General features: G+C 37.1%; 6 protein-coding genes and 1 long non-coding RNA gene across 7 annotated transcripts; 4 read left to right on the top strand and 3 right to left on the bottom strand.

The window, feature by feature from the left end:
* Window positions 1–954: 954 nt before the first annotated feature.
* On the bottom strand, window positions 955–1,587 carry LOC120128544. Its single transcript, XR_005516641.1, has 3 exons — window positions 1,470–1,587; window positions 1,161–1,217; window positions 955–1,086 (listed from the first exon to the last, which is right to left on the bottom strand). It is a non-coding gene; the product is annotated as an uncharacterized LOC120128544 (long non-coding RNA).
* Window positions 1,588–3,225: 1,638 nt separating this feature from the next.
* LOC120128494 (clustered mitochondria protein-like) lies at window positions 3,226–6,014 on the bottom strand. The gene is made up of 8 exons (XM_039146174.1): window positions 6,006–6,014; window positions 5,681–5,782; window positions 4,535–4,660; window positions 4,278–4,448; window positions 4,102–4,188; window positions 3,840–3,971; window positions 3,502–3,626; window positions 3,226–3,259 (listed from the first exon to the last, which is right to left on the bottom strand). The coding sequence occupies exons 1-8, from the start codon at window positions 6,012–6,014 to the stop codon at window positions 3,226–3,228; spliced, it is 786 nt and encodes a 261-aa protein (XP_039002105.1).
* Window positions 6,015–6,073: 59 nt separating this feature from the next.
* On the top strand, window positions 6,074–8,639 carry LOC120128492 (protein LIM1-like). Its single transcript, XM_039146173.1, has 3 exons — window positions 6,074–6,158; window positions 8,216–8,515; window positions 8,623–8,639. Exons 1-3 carry the CDS (start codon window positions 6,074–6,076, stop codon window positions 8,637–8,639), a joined length of 402 nt encoding a protein of 133 aa, XP_039002104.1.
* Window positions 8,640–9,134: 495 nt separating this feature from the next.
* LOC120128592 (ras-related protein RABA4c-like) lies at window positions 9,135–10,528 on the bottom strand. Its single transcript, XM_039146261.1, has 2 exons — window positions 10,128–10,528; window positions 9,135–9,823 (listed from the first exon to the last, which is right to left on the bottom strand). Exons 1-2 carry the CDS (start codon window positions 10,352–10,354, stop codon window positions 9,364–9,366), a joined length of 687 nt encoding a protein of 228 aa, XP_039002192.1. The 5' UTR covers window positions 10,355–10,528; the 3' UTR covers window positions 9,135–9,363.
* A 1,374-nt stretch (window positions 10,529–11,902) lies between these two features.
* On the top strand, window positions 11,903–14,529 carry LOC120128473 (putative tRNA (cytidine(34)-2'-O)-methyltransferase). The gene is made up of 7 exons (XM_039146161.1): window positions 11,903–12,217; window positions 12,328–12,428; window positions 12,500–12,568; window positions 12,662–12,720; window positions 12,996–13,056; window positions 13,149–13,202; window positions 14,226–14,529. Exons 1-7 carry the CDS (start codon window positions 12,055–12,057, stop codon window positions 14,502–14,504), a joined length of 786 nt encoding a protein of 261 aa, XP_039002092.1. The 5' UTR covers window positions 11,903–12,054; the 3' UTR covers window positions 14,505–14,529.
* A 396-nt stretch (window positions 14,530–14,925) lies between these two features.
* Window positions 14,926–17,285, top strand: LOC120128524 (FT-interacting protein 3-like). The gene has a single exon (XM_039146197.1). It carries the CDS (start codon window positions 14,967–14,969, stop codon window positions 17,283–17,285), a length of 2,319 nt encoding a protein of 772 aa, XP_039002128.1. The 5' UTR covers window positions 14,926–14,966.
* Window positions 17,286–19,194: 1,909 nt separating this feature from the next.
* Window positions 19,195–20,342, top strand: LOC120128503. The gene has a single exon (XM_039146180.1). The coding sequence runs from the start codon at window positions 19,305–19,307 to the stop codon at window positions 20,133–20,135; it is 831 nt and encodes a 276-aa protein (XP_039002111.1). The 5' UTR covers window positions 19,195–19,304; the 3' UTR covers window positions 20,136–20,342.
* Window positions 20,343–20,975: the final 633 nt, after the last annotated feature.

The following is a 20,975-nucleotide window of genomic DNA, read 5'->3' as shown; positions in this document are numbered from 1 at the left end:
CGAGTCCTCCTCACCAAGCTGTTTTACAAGAATGTCATGTCTTCTTTTCATGCTGTGTGCACCAAAAACAAAAGTCAATTAAATCAATCTTAGAAATACCATAAGAAAAATTGCATTACTCTTCCAGAAACACATGCCTGATGTGAAAGTTTGAAGGCACCCATACAGTTGAACGCGACTGCAAGTGCATGATAGCATACAGCTGTTTGAATATGATCCTCGCAAAGCAGCCTTTCATTCTTTTTCAAGGCCTCTTGGAGATAACAAAGAGCCGTATTCATCTTTTGAATATCTTGATACATCATTGCAACATTTATGAAAGTTGCAGCAACATTAGGATGATCTGGGCCAGAGGACAGGCTTAGCAAAAGCAGTGCCCTGGACATGTGTCGTAGTGCTAGCTCTGTCTGGTTCAGGCCGTGGTAGAAAAGAGCCACACTGCCATAACTGCAGCACGATAGTAGCAAATTAGATTGAATTAGACCCATGAAGAGAGCAAGAAAGGACAGAAATATCTAAAACAAGTTCAAAAATAAAAATGATATTATTGTATCAATAGCAATTAAGATAAATTCATATTGCAAGACACCAAATGAACCCATTATATGCATGTCCGTGAGAACCTAGAGAAAAAAACCATGCCTGTGAGCAGTATCGGGGTGGTCCAAACCCAAGCAACGTTCATTTATAATTAGTTCTTTGTGCTGTTGCATGATGGTGCCAGCCATATCTCCTGCATGATAGAAAACCACAGCAAGGTACCTGAAAACAGGAAAGTAAAACTATTTACACAAGATTGGAAGTCAAAACATGAGAACTAAACCTCTACTAAAAAAAAGGAATCGCCTAATTTTAAAGAGAAGATGCAAGACCATGTCTTTAACATGGTGAATATAACAAAGGTTGTTTCACGTACATAAAGAAGAACCATTACCATGATACACAGGGGACGTAATATATTTCTTTTTGGACAACAAAAATATTGAAGAAAGAAAAATTTACTAGAAAACAAAAATCAGTAAAATTGTTGAGTTATGATAACTACCGACGGCAATTGGCAACCTCCCGGTGCATTGGCCCAGTGACCTGAAATCAATCAATTGATTAGATCATAAGACTTGTATTTATGAACTCTTAATAAGAGGAATGACCTAACTTACCTGTTGAAGTATTGAAAATGCCTCCGAAAACATTGTGTATGCTTCAGTAAGCATGCCCTGAGAGAGAGAGATTGGAACACAACGGTTCATTTAGATAACCAATGCAATTCAACCATAAACCTATTGCAATTGCAGAAAAAAAATGAAACTCAAATTTTCTTGTCTAATGTACTTTCAAGATTTTCTACAGTGAATAACCTTTTGCCCGGTTAGTAGAAACACAACAAATTCAAAAATCGATACTATGGTGCCACAAAATTAGATATATCTTTTTGTGTTTATGAGTGAAAAATGGAATACAACGCTTACTTCAACTAAATGGACCTTTCCCATCTCCACAAGATCTTTAGCTCCTGAACATACAGGAACTGAATGCTTCACTACAGGTTGGAGATTCAAGATATCTGATGTATGAAAGGGTGTTGCAGCGTTAAAATCGTACTTACTAGCAGTAATATTTATACCCACCTGTATAGAAAACTCCCATGTAAACTTACGGTGAAGCAGAAGATCTAGCTTGATTTTATCAGAAACTTCAAGACTGGTAGACGCCAGCAGTGCAAATTACTTGGCACGTGTGACAATCAGAAGACAAAGGCTTACAAAAGGTTCTGAAAAGCAATCTAAAGCTAGAAATTCATCCAAATTTTAAACAGACAAGCATATGTAATTGACTACAATCCACAGAACAGATGACGATGGAAACCACTCCTAACAAAATTATGTAGTCTATTCCTGACACAAGATGTATCTCCCAAGGAAAATGTTTCACAGCATGGACCAGCCATGAAGGAAAAGAAGAAAATTTGGAAACTGACATGGGAGACAAATCATCAAAAAAAATAATAATAATAAGGAAAGATAAAAAAAAAAGAAAATAACCTCAGTGACCAAAAATCCCAGATAATATACGATTTTGACCAACTTTTTTTGGATTTGCGAAAATGACCAACAAAATCGCCATGCGATCTCCACTATCGCAAATTCGCGTTGCATTTCGTGTTGCGATAGTTGAAAATCGCGTTGCGATTTTTCATTTCGCGTTGCGATAGTTGAAAATCGCGTTACGATTTTTCATTTCGCGTTGCGATAGTCTACAGTTGTCGTTGCGATAGTCTACAGTTGTCGTTGCGAATTTCCAAATTCGTTGCGAAAATTCGTTGTGATAGTTAAAAAAAAAGATTTTGTTTCTTAAGAATTTTCTCTAAAAAAATAGTATCCGCGCGGACGTGTCGAAGACACGTATTACCCGAGACGAGACGGACGGCGGCGGCGACGCGCGAGAGTCCCCCTTGTTCTCTATCACTCAACAAGAAAGTGGGAAAGCCAAGCCTTAAATACCATTCCCAATAGTGTTTCCAATACTATGTGGGATTTGAGCATTACCAACACTTGTTCCCAATACTATGTGAGATTGAGCCTTAAATAGTGATATTATTTTTGAATGTTTTGCTTAAAATTGTAATAATCGCGATTGATTGTAGATTGACTTTTAATTATGACATATTTAATCGTATAATACTAATGCAATTGGTTGCTGATTCAGTTGTTTTAAGGTGCATGATTGTTAATTGTTTCCTGAATAATCACATTGTATTGGAAACAAGTGTTGGTAATGCTCAATCCCACATAGTATTGGAAACACTATTGGGAATGGTATTTAAGGCTTGGCTTTCCCACTTTCTTGTTGAGTGATAGAGAACAAGGGGGACTCTCGCGCGTCGTTGCCGCCGTCTCGTGGTCGTGGTCGTGGTCGTGGTAATACGTGTCTTCGACACGTCCGCGCGAATACTATCTTTTTAGAGAAAATTCTTAAGAAACAAAATCTTTTTTTTTTAACTATCACAACGAATTTTCGCAACGAATTTGAAAAATCGCAACGCGAATTTGCGATACTGGAGATCGCAATGCGATTTTGTTGGTCATTTTCGCAAATCCAAAAAAAGTTGGTCAAAATCGTATATTATCTAGGATTTTTGGTCACTGAGGTTATTTTCTCTAAAAAAATAGCATATTGTAAGAACTCCAACCTTTTGACATAGATTGCGCAAGACAGAAATTTTCTTCACTCGTGACCTCGCATCCTCTGGCAACTCAAACTACATAAAGGAAAATCCAGAATCAAACATAAAGCTTAGATTTGCTCAATGCGAAGTATAATCATAGATTCAATAAACTTGTATTAGCATATCATGATTTCTTGCGACACTAATAGAAGGATATGGTGGTAAGCAACTAAGGATTCATTCATAATAGTAGTATACCTTCACAACAGATGAGATTATCTAACGACTTTATAGGACATCTAACCCAAAAGGAAAAAAAAAAATAAACAACAGACCATAAACTTTCGGAGCTAACATTCATATAAGAAGAAATATTCTTCCTTGCAGATGGTTTACCCTTCCATCTGGGACTGGAATGCCCCTTTGATGTTTTGCCTGAAGATTGATGACTTGCTTGCTCCTGCAAATAGTTGGAACGTAACTACAGACCTCAGGCACTCTAGTCCAGTCTAGACTACCATAACCTAGGGCACTTCCTCTTTAAAAACAGAATCTTTAGCTCATTCAGATTTGGATCATTGACACACCAAAACATAGTATACTAATAATGCCCTGAGATTGCTTATTATAGGCAAGTAACTTGAGAAGAAAAACAAGTCTACAGGATACATACTTTCTTTTGGTTTTTGGACATTGAGCTACAAGTCAATTTTGCAGCAACAGATAGAGAACTTCCAAAGAAACAGCTAAAAAAATGTGCAATTGCAAGTCCAAGATCATGGTCCTCTGTACCTCTCAAAACATCCTGCATAATCAGAAATAAACAGCAAGAGGGCTAATTACAATTTACATATTAGAAATTCACAGCAAAATATCTTTAAAATTAAAAGCATTATACAACAGGAATAGATGTTACGTAGAAAAAAATAATACACCTTTAAGATGTGCTTTGCGGACCGAACTACAATCTCATTAGAACAAAGATCCCAAAGACGAGGTAGATGTTTGGTCCCATTGGCAACCTGTAAAATCATGCAATTCACTTACAGCTTTTACATTGTGTCACCAAAATGGACCTAACGAATAAACCCACATAATTTATAAAGCTTACATTTCCAAAGTATCGGATATTAAGTCCATGTGCATGAAGTGCTTCTGTCGGTGTCTGGCAATCCATGGGTGAAACTTCCAGTGTGCAAAGATCTTGTATAAACTTAGGAAGTACAACATCTAAAAGATAAGAACTAGCTTTCCTCACATTTTCCTCATCTGCTTCTATCTCCTGGAGTACACAAAGGAGAATATCCAAGATATTCACGACATAGCAGCATTGTAAAGGAAGGAAAATAGCAGATAAAGGAGACTCACCTCTTGTCTCCCAGCCAATTTAAATTCGGTGAAAACGTTGGGATTAAATAATATCTCATGCATTTCACAACTCTTAATAGATGAAGAAGCACATTGTGTATCAGCCTTATTTCCCTCGGTTACACCCTGTGGTCAAAGGGTGCATGAGTAAAATATCTTACATGTTAAACAGACTGAAATACATTTTACAGCAAACAAAGTATAAGGTAACAGAACCGAGCATGGTTAAATATTACATTATATGCCCAAAAATTCATATATCTTACATGTAATACACTAATCGCGCAATGCCTTAATCCACGTAAAAATAAAAAATAAAGTAGATATAAAAAGTGACGCCGGACAGAATAATGATTATCATACAGGCGCTCCAACAGATGATTCACAAGAGAAAATTCGTCCAAAAAAATCAGAGAAAAAAGTCTCTAGGGTTTAATAAAATATTATAAAATCAAACAATGCTCAAAATCAGTCCACAAGCCGGACTGTTATAGCAAAAAATCGTCTTTATTCGAATTTTGCCAAAAATAGCAAAATCCTGAGAATCACTCTAAATTGAAATTCGCAATAAAATAAGCAATCTCCAAAAAATCCGGCCTAAATCGGATTTAAATTGACTTCCTAATTGACAATCGAAATATTACCATAAATAGTAAAAAATATCTAAATCTAGTGATTCGGAGGGGAAAACGGCAAAATTTGAGGTTGAAAAAAAGGTCACATGGAGAGTGTGCGCGTCGAAAAGAGCTTTCCGGATTGGGGTCTTATGCGCGATTCTGACACATGTAGCCAAAGTTATGACCAAAAGACTGAAACATACTCAAAACGACCCCAATGAGAAACATGTCACAATTAATTCTCATCTTTGCGCTGATCTGCCAATTCATGATATCTCATCGTCATCAAGGTGCAATCTGACAGCTCAACATCATCTGTCTCGGATCCCCTGCATCAAAAAAGCTGCAACCATTTCAAAATTTCCACCTAATTAATAACATGCATAACAAATCCACTATCCACTTATCTTTGCAGAAAATATTTAAAGCTTCGACAAACTCAATGATCACTTTCTAAAAGTTTGGCAACAAAAAGAAAAAGCTTATGAGAGAACTAGAAACCTGAACAGTATAGTATAGAGAGACTTGCCTGATTATTATCAGAAGTTGTAGCTTCATAAGCCTTTGTAGCCGCTGGTGCTTCAACAACAGCAGACTTTGAAGAATCAGTTGCGACATTAACCTCTCCCAGCTAGTGCTATGGCACTTACCGTTAGCTGGGAGCAGTTGCTCCAAGATTCGACAGAGTAAGTTGACCGAGTTTACGTTTTCGATGCAGTTTCTAAATCTCACCCATAGTACCTTCGGGTATTCAGGCAGATTAGAGGAGTGTGTGATCTTCGACAAGTAAAATCCCTCAACTGTATCATGATGTCCGCCACATTACAGTAGACCGGTATCTTTTGTGCGTTTACCTGTGCCATCAACTAGCTTATAATACAGTTTTTAGTGAGACACTAAGCTCGCAATCTCAACGTTCGAGATGTGTTTCCGTGCACAAGTTAAGATACCGTCCGTGGGGAGTTATCATCATCATACATTCCATTGCAGCAGAGCAGAGCAACCAGGTATTTCAGAGTATGTCTTGAGTCACTTTTAGAGAGCATGCACTATTATGGACCATTGTATATTCATTCATAACTCTTGATTTAAACCTTTTATTAATTTCAATATGGATGAATTTTTATCAAATGGTTATAATCAGTTCAGTTTTAAAAGAAAATTTTTTGGGTTAGCCACTTGGATGATTTCGTGTGACATCGTGATCGAGTGATCTTTGGTTCAGACTGGATTATGATGCTACATTTTAAATATTATATAAAGCTAAAAAATTAAAAAATCAATATATATATATATATATATATGACATTTTTTTTGATTAAGTCACAATATATATGATATTTCGGTCAAATCAGATACGTTTTTCATATCATTGATCCGAAACTAATTATGTGAATAATTTGTAAAAATAAATAAAAATGAAAATAATTCATATTTTTTAATTGGTTAGCTACAGTAATATTAAGTATATCATTTAAAAGTAAAATGAATGTTTTATATATAAAATTCGAAATAAAATGATGTTTGATAAATTAAAAATGTTTTAAAAATTTAAGAATATGTTTAGAATATTGCCATTAATGAGATTTAAGAGTGTGATATATTTAATTAACTATTGTAATCATTATGTCGCACTAAATTGAATATAATTATAGCTTAAAAAAAACATTCTTAATTCTTTGCAGGGGAATGAGAAGAGGTGTAGTCACGCATGATCAGCAGAAATAATTTCAAACATATATATTTTTTTATTTTTAATTAATAAATTTACTAAATTATATTAATTACGTCTTATCAGTTAATCATGTTTGGACACTATATTATAATTATATGAAAAATATAATTACTACTTAAGAATATAATTATAAATATATAAATACTAATCACGTATATATTTGACGAGTATAATATAATGGCATACTAATTACTTTTCATGACTCTGCATCATAGAATTTAATAATATGCTTTCACCTAATAATAAAAGGGGTCGTCTCAAACAGGGATGTGTAAAAATGTCTGATCCGATTATTTTATTAATTATTTTTTATGGATTTTGTCGGTATATCTCGGATAGGGGTGTTCAAACTTTAATTTTAATTGAATTAATGGATTGAATTGAAATATTTTTTTTATTAATTGATCGGATAATTTTAAGCTCGATCGATTAGCGGTTAATAATTTTTTTTTAACTTTTGTTTATGATTTTAGGCTTGAGTTTCTTATTAAAGTAGGCCGAGGCACGTGATGACTTATACAACATACCGATGTGTGTCGAAACATCTTTAAAAATAAGAGGTATTTCCTCTTTTAAAGTTTCGCTTCAAATGCGTATTAAATCGTGGTTTAATATAATCGTAAATTTTTATTAGGGTATGCCTGAATCACCCAAAAACTAACAAGTTTAATAAAATTAAAATAACAAAATCGGTCTATTTATCATAAAAATGGTTCATTGAGTGGATTATATGTGAAGAAGAATTAACACCTCGTAATGTAATTTCGGTACCTAATCAATTATGTTGTTATGAAAATAAATATGAATCCATATCTCGGTTTAGTTAGTTAACCCTCAAATAAAAATAAGTTCCACTTATACCTAAAAAGATTAAGAGAATGTGATTATAAAGTAGTATATGTTCTAAACAGAGACAAAGTCACTCTGCGGCAGCTACTCGGACTCGTGACCTCAAGAAACAACAATAATTTCTTTAACCACTGAAATAGGCCGGTTCGTGAAAAACGTAATATTTTAAAGGTTTTGAATTGGTTAGTCAAATCATGAATTTAAAGAGCCCAACTGTTTTAGTTTTGGAAGTTGAAGTTGGTTTGGGGGAACAAGCGAGATGATGGCGTGAAGTGTGTGATATGTGGTTAGGATAGAGGTACCTAATGGCATGACATGACTTCTGTTCATGCATATTTATATACATATCCAGATATCTGCTCCGCAAGTGCAAGTGTCCAACACTAAAATTCCTTGTAATCAAGAGGAAACCAAGCATTCCAATTTACAAGGGAGTGAAGATAAGCTCAAAATCTAATATGAAGCTTCATCTTCTTCTAGGGTCCAACTCCGAGGCAGCGCCTTTGATGGTGTTGGTGTTGGTCCTTACAGGTATGGTGAAACAAGGTCAGTTCACTGCTTGTCACAGCACATTCTTGTCGGCACTGGTGCAGTTAATACCGTGCAGAGCAGCGGTCACTCCCTTTAGCCGCATCCCGCCGAGCGATACCTGCTGCAACGCGATCAAAGCTCTGGGTCAACCTTGTCTGTGTGTTCTTGTCAATGGTCCTCCCATAACTGGTGTGGATCGGAACATGGCACGCCAGCTGCCTCAGAAGTGTTCGGCCAACTTCGAACCATGTATCCTTCGATTACCCTCACCGTCTAGACAAAAGCTTTTATATTTTTCCTGTTTCAACAGATTGATTATTAACTTTTTTGGATTTCTTTTCTTGATGCATGCGCAGGTGATGCAATGAAGTAGATGCATGTCTGACTTTCAAGAATAAAATTATGCAGAGCTCGTCGTCGGAGCCTTTCCCTGTTCTTAGTATCTGTAAATGGCACAACATGAAAGATAGGCTAGCAAGTTGCATATTAAAGCTTTTTTAAAGTTGTTTTGTTGATTCGTCTGAGCCCCAGCAAGCACAAACTATTCGAATTCTTTATGCACTTTGCGACTCTCGGCGTGATACACCCTTTTTATTCAGAGACACTCTCGTGTCCTCTTCGGCGACGGAGACAACATCTCGAGACTAAAAATTGCAGGCTTCTCTAGACGAACTGTTAGGGTTCTTGGGAGAGCCACACAAACAACAAGACTAATAATAGGATTCAATTACTTCCATTGCACTTGAGTGGAAAGATCTAATAGAAACATCACCAGAATACTGGAAATAATCACACTTTGTAAAATTGAAACAATTGGCCGTTCGGAAACAATTGCAGCCATGCCTAACAATCAAAAATACGAGATCTAGAGTCAGAAAGAGATTACAGGTCGGATATTGATATAAAATGCAGTACATCAGTGTAATTTTGAAGAAAAACCTGAACATCTCTCCCTATATAAATATATCAATCAACCAGGGGAATGTGTGTTACAATACAAATCATACACATGATCAGACACATAAAGAAGGGATAACTTTATATAAAAAAGATTGAAAAGATCTGCTAGAAGAGGTTGAAGAAGGAAGTTCCTATGGCTACGACGATGCACAGCAACTGAAACTCTTTTTTCCAGAGCCAGATTCTAGTTGGGGTCCAGGGACAACAATGGAGGTTCCTTTGAGAAGTGATGCATTACCTCCAGATTCTTCATGTTCATCATTAGCCACCAGACTTTTATTGCTGATGATTCGGTAAATCTCGGTCACGACCGTAACAAAAGCCAATTCGACATTAGTGTCCTCCAGGGCCGAAGTCTCCATGAAGAAGAGGCCTTCCCGTTGAGCGAATTCCTTGGCATCCTCCACGGAAACGGCTCTAAGGGAGCCGAGGTCAGACTTGTTCCCCACAAGCATCACCACAATGTTTTTATCAGCATGTCCACGCAGTTCCTCTAACCACTTGGCAATATGATCAAACGTCTGACGCTTAGTTATGTCGTACACCAGCATTGCCCCCACTGCTCCTCTGTAGTATGCACTCGTTACCGCCCGGTACCTGAATTCGAAGAATCGCCACCATCACGACCACCACCATCCATACAAATATAATAAAAACTAGCATTAGCATTCCTTATAATACATCAATCACGAGTGACCAAACACAAGAATGAGCTATGAACGTCACAAATCAAAGGGAAACCAATCATCTAATCTCAAGTCTCAAGCTTTTTAGAAACAAAACAGAAATAGGCATCATCCGAATTCCCATAAACAATCAGTCTGAAGATGATCAAAGCGATGCAAGAAAACTATTCCAATTCCCATAAACAAATCGAGTAATATGAAAAACGACATAATACCTTTCTTGACCAGCAGTATCCCAAATCTGAGCCTTGATGGATTTATGATCGATAAGCAAAGTCTTAGTTTGGAACTCGACGCCGATGGTGGCCTTGGAATCGATGTTGAATTCATTCCTTGCGAAGCGAGCTAAGAGCTGGGATTTTCCCACGGCGGAATCCCCAATCAACACCACTTTGAACACGTAATCTATTTTTTGATCGAAACCCCTTTGTAAACTAGACATTTCTATGGATCTATCCGTGAATCAAAACTGCAACTTGGTCACGAGCTGGATTTACGACCGTCGTCTTCGTTGGTTATACTATTTGTTTATTACAAGGAGCAGGGGTTTCTACTTTCTAGGAAAGTCAAGGCAAAGACGAGATTTTGACAATCGATATTGTGGCGGGCGGGTCGAGGAAAAAACACAGACGGATTCTCGCTTTCCCAAAATGAAAGGTTAAATCGGGTAAATGGTCCCTATACTATGTGTTTTTTACGAGTTTAACTCCTTTGACTATTATTTTATCATTTATACAGCCTTCTATCTTCAGACATACAGTCGTTATATCTTCAGACATACAGTCGTTATATCTTCAGACATACAGTCATGATGATACTTTTTTTCTTTAGTTAAATATTTTGACGTGATCTGTTACTTTTGAGCATATGATGATGCATTTTTTCAGACATTATATATATATATATGTAAGAATTTGTAAATGTTTTAGAGTATTAACGAGGTGATGAAATTCACTTGAACTCTGAACAGGAAATGCAACTATCATGTAAAACTCCATCGTCGCTGGTGATGCACTAAATGGGCCAGTAGCTTAGAAATGAATGTATATATATATATATATATATGTTCAGGTGTCCAACAATCCTATCTATCAACTGTTTACAATAATATCTACAACATTAATGAATGTCATTACATCATAGTAATAATATCATAATAAAATATTAAAATTCACTCGAGAATTAACAATTTGTTTTCAATATGTAAATCATGTAAAAATACTAAATATTCTAAATATGATTATAAAAATGTTGAAGTGCAAATTTAACCTAATGTTTGTTGATACCCAACTGCAAGACAACGACAAACTTATAGCAGATAGAATAATAAGCCCAAGATATATTCAAGGATGTTTTGCCCTATTCCTCCATCACTTCAAGATCAGAGAAGACTTATAGCAGATCACAGCACTAAATTAAGTGGATTATTTAACTTAGGGAAAAGTTCCTTAATGAGAAAAGAGGAATTATTAATATTATCTGGTCCTAAAACAAGAAATAAGTTAGAAATTCAAATATTCACGAACCATTGTAGTTTGAAACATGGAATTGTATCAGACATGAAGCCTAAGCATGTCACCTCCTAAGCAGTACTACTAGATGAATAAAAGCAGTAATTACCAACATCCATTTGATTTGATCCTTGTCCAGAGGCATCTAATAGGCTTGTTATCTGAAAACTTCTCAACAGCTTGGTCCTCTCATCATCATCATCTGCAGCCACCTTGAGAGGAGGTGCCACAACTTCGATTTCTGTTTCAAACAGATCTAGGCAAGTTTGCCTCAGAGAAATTTGGGTGGTCTTGTGTGAATCAATGGGCTTACACTCAATAGATATTTTGTTAGGAGCAAAAGCAGGCCCTTTTACAAATTTGAGGCATTTAGATTCATCTAAAGCTGCAGCCTTGTAAGGAAAAATCATTAACAAAAAAGGGTAGATGACGCTCCTTTCTCCATTAGAAAGAGCCAGCGACACTTGCTGGATAAGGTAAGGCCAAGCGGGTTAAAATTGAAAAAAAAAAGGTTATCTAATTTTCTTGCCATAGTGACTTGGTATATATTGCTGAAGTTATCCCAGAGAGAAAAGGCCAAAGACCAAGTAGTAAGCAATCAGTTGTAGCATTTGCATCACTAGGAGTAAGAATGAGAGCAATCCCATTTTCACTCCAGTATTCGCAATCCCATCTTCTTTTAAGCTCAAGGCATATTAACAAAACTTCTCTTCCTCTGTTCCCTCCTTTCTCCAACCCTAGCTTTCGCCCTTCTTTCTCTAATACCAGGATTTACACTCAGACTAAGGCTAAGAGTAAGACCCTTCTTTATTCATTGATATATGTATATATGTGTGCTTCTTTTTTGTTCTAAATTAATTAAGTAACCGGCTTTCTTCTTTCTTTTTGGCTTGGGGTGTTGCAGAAGCTGAAACAGGAAATGGGAACAACTCGTTGCCTGCTTTTGACCCTGACCCTTCACTTTCTCAACAGAAATTACTTCAAGTCGTCTTAGTTTCTCCTAAGGTATCTACACTATATTTCATCTTGATGCCGTATAACTCATATAAGTTTTCACTTTCAGCTCTTCTTTTCAGATTCCTGGAAATGCTGGTTGCATTGCAAGAACATGTGCCGCCTCAGCCGTTGCCCTTCACCTTGTTGGGGTATCATTTTCTCTTCTTTTCTTCTGTTCTACTTTACTTAATTTTGCCAAGCCTGACCTTTTATTTGAGATGCTTCTGTGGTTGTTTTTCCAGCCATTAGGATTTAAAGTGGATGATACTAAATTAAAACGTGCTGGACTGGATTACTGGCCGTATCCTCCTTTATCTGTGTTCTATACATACCCTTTTCTCATTGATTATCCTTTCGCTGTATTTTCCCTTTAAGATTCTATTATGTTCTGTTGAATTCTAATTTGCCACTTTCTCATTGCTCATCAATTTACTGTACCATTTGGCATATACATAGCCTGAAAGGCTTTCCAATTAGCATAATTTGCAAAGATTATCCAAACTGCATTTCATTGACTTCATTTTCCTTGCATTTTTGTATGGATGTCTCCTGTTTTCTCCAATAACTCTATGTCAGATATGTTGTAGTTAGAATACATAACACATGGGCAGAGTTTCAGAGCTATTTCAAGCAACAGGTTTTTCTCTTTCTGTCCCAACTGTGAATTAGAAAATGTTCTGTATCGTTGTTTATTAATTTCCTCCAAATATATTTGGTCCTATGATACAGGAAGGGAATAAGCGCTTGCTGGCTTTTACTAAAAGAGGAACAACTATTCATTCAGTGTGTTTCCTTTCTTCCTGTACTCTATGATATGTTATAATATGATGATTTTTAGTTCTGATCAAGACCATTTGTAATGCTTGATGTTCTTTTTCTGCCTTATGTTTTATGTTACTGTTAATTGCTAGCACTTAGGCTAGTAACCCTAAGATACTATTAAGTTTGCTGATAAACATCCAGGGTAGAGTCTCTGAACTTTCAAGACCCTTCTCGTTTAAAGATATCAAAATCTTAAGGAGGTCAACAACGGTTCTAAAGTTGCTCTATGAATATCCTATGTTAACCACGGTTCTAAAGTTGCTCTATGCATATCCTATGTTAGAGGACAACCATCTTTATTCTATATCTGTGTTTACATAATTCACTGGCGAGGCATTCATTGTGAATGAAATCAAACAAGGTCTTGTCCATTCTCAGTTTATTTGTAGTTCTAAAAGGAAGTTCGGTACATCCTTTGCAATGAGTGTATTGGGAGTAAACTGATTCGACTCTTATAATCACCATATGACAAATTCCTGTAACTAGAGAATCATTGAATTCACATCAACTTCAAGAGAATGAATGTGAAAAAGATGACTGTTTGAGACAAAAGGAGAGTGGGAAAACTTAGGTTAAAATACCTAGCTGGTCTTTGCACTGTAGGCTTAGGACCAAATTAATCAAGTAAGCAATTTAGTTCTTGTACTGTTGTACATTTAATTTTGAAGCAAATGGATAAAATTGTATAGGCAGTCAGGTTAAACATTAAAATGCCGATTTATGGAATTGTTCTAAAAAACATTGAACTTTCGCTTTTCTTCATGTCAAAACACATCAAGTGAACATTTTTTTTAACATTCAAGGTCATTTTTGTTTAAAATTTTTCCTTTTTGTTTCAAAATTAAAAACACAGATTAATAATGTGCTAGAGTAGGCAAGCAAGCAGTGACTACGATAAAGTTATTTTTGCATTTAAGGGCTAATTTGAATCATTTTATTTGATTATATGAATGAAGTTGACTAGAAGTTGTGATGGTGTTGCAGGACTTCTCATATAGAAAAGGTGATTACCTGGTATTTGGCTCAGAAACTTGTGGCCTACCTCCTGATGCATTGTTTGATTGCAAAAGTGAGACTTATGGAGGCGGAACCATTCGGATTCCGATGGTTGAGACTCACGTTCGATCTCTCAATCTCTCTGTGAGTGTTGGTATTGCTTTGTATGAAGCTTCAAGACAGATGAACTACGAACAGCTTCAAGAGCCCTCTGTAAATTGCAGCGACCGTGAACAATCATTCCTTATGGAGGATATATTTGCTTAATTAGTTGTATACATGCCAATTTTGAACCTCTTTAGAGATTTTTTTTTAATTGAAAACGTTCTTTTTTCGTTCTTTCCTTTTCAAGTCTTCCTTTTTAAAAAAAAGTTTCCAATTTTATTCAATATATATATATATATACATACACACATGTATTGTATTTTCCATTATTGTGTAACAATAAAAGAAAACAGAGAAAACTCTAGGGTTAACTCGTGGTTGCCTCCTTCAACCTTTTGTCAAGGTAATCGGTACCTCCTTTGTTAACTTGTGCTATTGTTCTTTTGTAGTTTAATCAAAATTTATAATGTTTTACTAATAATAAAAGAAGTCGTGGATTACAGGTAAGTTAAACACTTGCCCTCAAATTTACAATCCATCTGCGTGTCGATATATAATACGATTTCACTTCAGCATCTAGTAGATCGGAACGTTACCGTATAGTTTCTTCCGTTTGGCTGCAGGATGCCGGCGGTAGACTATTCTTTGAAGGTGATCAAACCAAATATTGGTGGAGGGAGAGTCTCCGGCAGCGGCGAAAAGCTCACATCATCGTTCGATCTTGTCGAAGAGATGCATTTTTTATTCTTGAGAGTGGTGAAAGCAAGAGATTTGGCATGCAACAATGCCGGTGGCACTCGTTACCCATTTGTTGAAATAAAAATAGGAAACTACAAGGGAACCACCAAGTATTTCGAGAGTAGTAAACCAAACCCGGAATGGAACCAAGTGTTCACCTTCGAAAAAGTTCGTATTCAGTCCTTATCCGTGGAGATCACCATGAGAAAAAAGGAGTCCGTAAACGACGAGTTCATCGGTAAGATTGCGTTTAAAATGTCTGATATTCCCACTCGAGTTCCACCCGATAGTCCACTAGCCCCACAGTGGTATAAATTGGAGGACAAAGACATGGCCAATGGCAGTTCGGTAGGAGAGTTGATGTTGGCTCTTTGGTTTGGGACACAAGCCGATGAGGTGTTCCCCGATGCATGGCATTCGGATGTAGCCCCCGTTAGTGGTGACAGCATTATGAATACTCTTTCCAAGGTCTATATTTCACCTAGGCTTTGGTATCTTAGAGTAAATATAATTGAAGCACAGGATTTGGTTCTGCCCAGTGACAGGAACAGGATCACTGACGTTTATGTCAAGGCAAGTCTCGGGGATATGAAGTTGAGGACTAAAGTTTCGGCGGACAAGTCTCTGAACCCGAGATGGAACGAAGATTTAATGTTTGTTGCTGCAGAGCCCTTCTATGATCCTCTGATTTTGACTGTGCTAGAAAAAAACAATGACGACGAAATTAGCCTTGGAAGCTGTGTGATTCATCTATCCAAGGTCTACATAAGGTGGCGGCCTGAACCGGTGGGTGCGAAATGGTACAATCTCGGAAACGTTGGTGTAGAGGTGGAAGAGCTAAAGTTTTCTAGTAAGCTTAACATGAGAATATCATTGGATGGTGGCTATCATGTTTTCGATGAACCAGTCAACTTCATTAGTGATTACAGAGCAACGTTTAAAGGGTTGTGGCCACCAGCAATTGGGGTGCTGGAGTTGGGGATTATAAGTGCCAGTGGTTTGGTTCCAATGAAGTCAAGGGATGGTAAAGAAACTACTGATGCTTATTGTGTGGCCAAATTTGGGCCAAAGTGGGTACGAACAAGAACAGCCGTTGACAGCTTTTCTCCTAAATGGAACGAGCAATACACTTGGGAGGTATACGATCCGTATACGGTCCTTCTTATTGGAATTTTTTATAACTGTCACCTCAATGGAGAGAAGGGTCCAACTCCGAAGGACCCGAGTATCGGGAAGCTAAGAATCCGATTGTCCACCCTGTCAACTAATCGAATTTATGCCTATTCTTATCCTCTCATAGTACTGCAACCAAGTGGTGTGAAAAAGATGGGTGAAATTCAGTTGGCCCTAAGATTTACATGCCCGTCTCATACAAGTTTACTGGCAACTTATGCACGACCTCTGTTTCCCAAGATGCACTACATTCACCCGTTGTCGGTACCTCAGCTCGACAGTTTAAGGCAACAAGCCGTCAGCATTGTGTCCCAAAGGTTGAGCCGTGCTGATCCACCGTTAAGGAAAGAGGTTGTAGAGTGCATGTTGGATGCCGGTCACCGACTATGGAGTCCCCGAAGGGCCAAGGCCAACATTCAAAGACTAATGGAGGCAATCCATTTAGTCACGGAGGCAAGGAAATTGTTTGATAAGATAAAGAAGTGGAACAATCCTATTGCAAATGTTTTAGTCATAGTATTATATTCAACCGTGGTGTTTAATCCAAATTTGGTAATGCCTACGTTGCTGGCCTACTGCTTTCTAATCGGGATTTGGCGATACTGTAAGCGGCCACGTGATCCAACCCACGTCGACATCAAACTATCACTCGCAGATTCAACGAATGCCGACGAGTGGGACGAAGAGTTCGACACATTCCCGTCTTCGAAACAAGGTGACGTACTGAGAATGAGATACGATCGATTGCGAAGCATAGCCGGGAAGGTTGTGGTTATGGTGGGGGAGTTGGCAACGCAAGGGGAGAGGTTGAACGCTCTGTGGAGCTGGCAGGACCGGGTGGCTAGTGCTATATTTCTAGCGTTTTGTGTGACGGTTGGCGTTATTGTTTTGAGCGGGATTGTTCCACCGAGGTGCGTCCTTGTTTTGGTGGGGTTATATGTGATGAGACCGCCAAGATTCGGCGTTGATATTCCTAGCGCACCGGAGAACATCTTCAGGAGGTTGCCCACCAAAACGGATTGCATGTTATGATATGAATAGTTGGAAACACAGGCGAGTAAATCTCTACTCAATTTGAAAAATTAAATTTCTTTTTGTAATTTTAAATTATTCGAGTTAAATCAAATTATCAATTCGATTTTTGTATTTGAGTCAAGTTGAAATTTAGAAATTTTGAGTTACTCTGAAAAATAAATTATTTGATTATGTAATTTGACAGTTGTATGATTTAGCCTCTAATTTTATTATTCTTTCGCTTCCTCCTTTATTTTTAAGTTTATTTTCAATCAAATTAGAACCACATGTATCTAACAATAGTAGAATATATATATATTTTCAATTTCTCTTTTCGATAACAAGTTTTTTGTTTTTAATTTACTCCCTCAATTTTTTATAATTTCCTTATTTCTTAAATTTATCATTTATTTTAAATTTATTTTTATCAAATTTAAATCACGCGTTCATATACCTCTATAAAATACATATTCTTATTTTTTACTAAAAACGTATTTTTGTATTTAGATCTTTAATATTATATTTTACTCAGTTTAATCTTTTGACTACAATTGCCTTTAATTTTTTTTCTTCGCACCAAATCCTCTAACTCTTTTATACTCATAATATTTTGACTCACAAGTAGTCTGTCTCCTACAATGCATATACGACGCATGCTGATTGATACCGTCTATTTTTGCAATTTAAAACGTCTAACAAATAATTATCTAAATTTTGCTGAAACTAAACGGCTAAATTGTGCGGTAATTGATTGAAGAAACATGCAAAAGCATCCATTTTGGCCCTAGGCAAGGCTATTCGCCCTTCACGTCTCTGCTTTCGGTGAACGAAACTGCATTGCCTTTGGCATTATCGATAGAAATTTCCTCTATCTTCCCTGCCCTCCCCCACCCGAAATCAGTCTCGTATAGATTCAGTTTCGGTGACCCGGAAACCATCACGTGGGGCTCCGGACCCGATCTATGAAACACCTCTCAATCCGGTATCCAGTTTTCCGCCCCATCCAAGAATGCTTCGTCCAAATCCTTAAATTTTTATAATGAAACATAATTTAATAGTATATTATTGTATTTTATTAATATGAATTAAAATATTTTGTTATTTTGTAAGAATATCGTTTCGAAAAGTTAATGTGACATCTCGGACTCGTATCCGGGTAGAGTACGGGTTGGGGTGTTACAGCTCGGGTCGTCAATGGCGTTAAATTTCTTTGTTAAGTGGCACGTGTCACAATCTGGTGATTTTGAAATCTATATTTTAAAAAAAAAAAATTTAAAATATTATTATATTTATTAAAAAAAACTTTAATTTCTCTTAAATTATAAAAAACCCCATAATACTTAAAATCCCTAAATCTTAACTTTAATCCGCTGCAGTGGTCCTTTCCAGCCACGACCATCATTGTTGATGTAGTCTCTGTCATCTTCATAGTTATACAAGGTCATAGTTGTTGTCGATTAACTATAGAAATTGTGTGGGTTTGGTCATCGATGAGAAGTGAGGTCGGGTGGAGCTTTGTCGACGGTAAAAGGTGGTGATCGGCGTGGGGTTAAGGGTTGAAATAAAGATTTTCAAAGTTTTAAAATTATTTCAAAATTTAGTGTTTTCTTTTTAAAAATAAAAATAATTTATTTTTTTAATTTTAAATATTTTTTTAAAAATTAACATATTGTGACACATGTCTCTTAACGAACAAATTAACACCTTAAGGGTAACGTTTGTAACGTCAGGCATCGAGATGAGTAAAAAAATAGTTTAGATATCTATTCGGTAAAAGAGATATAATTTGGACACTTATTTTGATATTAAGCCAAAATAAAACATATGCCGTTTAATAGGTGATATTTTACGTACTGAACGAGAAAGGACTGAATTATTTATTTCCTGAAACTTAGGTACTAAACTGTGTATTAAGCGTAAGATTAACCCTACCCATTGCATTTGCCTGGAGCTACTGGGTCTGCAAATGGGAGTGTTCCCCTTCTCTTCCCTTCGCTCACTCTCTGCTCCAATCACTTGTAATTTTGAATTGCAACAATGATCTCTCGTGGTCGTATTTTAATCACCAAACTCCTGTTCCGCTGCAATTCATCATCTTCTTCTTCTTGTTTCATATATCCCCCCTTAAACCCTAATCTCCAATCCCATCTCTTTCCCCCTGTCTCAACCCTAAACCAAATGACTTCGCATCTCTATTATACTAGATCGTTCTCGTCAAGCTGTTGTTCTTCGACTGAACGAACCCTAGATACACTACTGGGTCCTAAATCCTTGAAGGCGAATTTGGATTTCATCAGAAGAGCATCATATGGTAGTATAAGTCCCAGATATCTTTCAACAATTCCTTCTACCCCTACCCCAAAAGCCGACAATGAGGAATCGGACACCAGTAGCCGTGAATCCCACCCGGGTCAAAACCCTGATTTAAAGCACCAAGAAATCGAGGGACCGACCGTGGAACGTGATTTATCGGCCTTGGCTAACGAGACGCGAGAGGTTCTTGAAGCGATGATGAAGAACATATATGGACTGAGCAAAGCGGTAGCTCTTCTGGGTCTGCTCCACCTTGGTCTTGGAGCTTGGATATCCTATGCTCATGGTCCCGGGGCACATCCGTTGAACGCGTTTACCATCCAAAGTGTGATGGCATTTGGGTTCCCTTTTACGCTGGCGTTTATGTTGCGGCAATCGGTGAAGCCTATGTACTTCTTCAAGATGATGGAGGAGCGAGGTAGGCTGCAGATTCTGACCCTTACTCTACAGGTTGCTAAGAGCTTGAATGTCTTGTTTGTTCGGTTCCGTGTTGTGTCTTTCTTGTGCATCGCCGGGGCATCAATCGGGCTGATGTTCAATGTGTTGTCTAAGTGAGCTTCTCAAAGTTATCAGATTTGGGTTCCCTGTTTCTGTTTCTATTAAATGGGTTATGAATTGCCTAGGAATAGGATGATTGCTTTGTTGCTTAGCAACAGAACATACATCAGACGAAAATATCTCCCGTTACATTTGCTAAATTGCTAATAATAATGATGTTATCATATGTTTGAATAACTAGAAGGCTTTGAATTCCTTTTTGCATTGTTGATTTCATTTGACATTTGGAGATGATGGTTTATTATACTCATCTAATGCTTTGTGATGCCAGTTGCATTCGATTCAGAATGAATGGTGCATACTTTTTGGACCCAAATTATCCATGTAACATTTTATGTCATGTAGGTGATTTTACCGAAACATGAACTCCATATAAGCTGACCTGTTTAAGATTGCACCATAACTGGTTTATCACCCTTGTTTCCACTTGATGTACCAGTCGGCGACACGTCCATAATCCCATGGCTAAACAACGATAAGATCACCGTACCCTTCATTGCCTAACGGATAACTCTAAGACAGACAACCCAGTCTCACTTTCTAATGCTGTTATGTTACCAGCAAGTAGTCCTCCATAATCTCTTTGATAGTATGCTGATTGGTTTTTTTCTTTTCAGATGCTGGTTAAGATTAAGATACATCTCCATATTGTTCATACTGCTTGTCACAGGTCTTGAAATCCATTCATTCCAGGGCCTAGCCTGTCAATCACACTTCCAGCAGCTTCTTCCATAGCTTTGGTCACTGTTGTCATTAGATTTGGCACTCTTGCAACGGACCGAATTCTGGCAATGATGAATGGAAGGCTCTTAAATAACGGTTCTTCGGCCAAAATAG

The sequence above is a fragment of the Hibiscus syriacus genome, unplaced genomic scaffold (assembly GCF_006381635.1).
Source record: "Hibiscus syriacus cultivar Baekdansim isolate YM2019G1 unplaced genomic scaffold, ASM638163v2 tig00110481_pilon, whole genome shotgun sequence".
Taxonomy (NCBI): Eukaryota; Viridiplantae; Streptophyta; class Magnoliopsida; order Malvales; family Malvaceae; genus Hibiscus; species Hibiscus syriacus.
The sequence above is the reverse complement of the archived record's forward strand: the minus strand, read 5'-3'. Positions and strand labels throughout refer to the sequence as shown.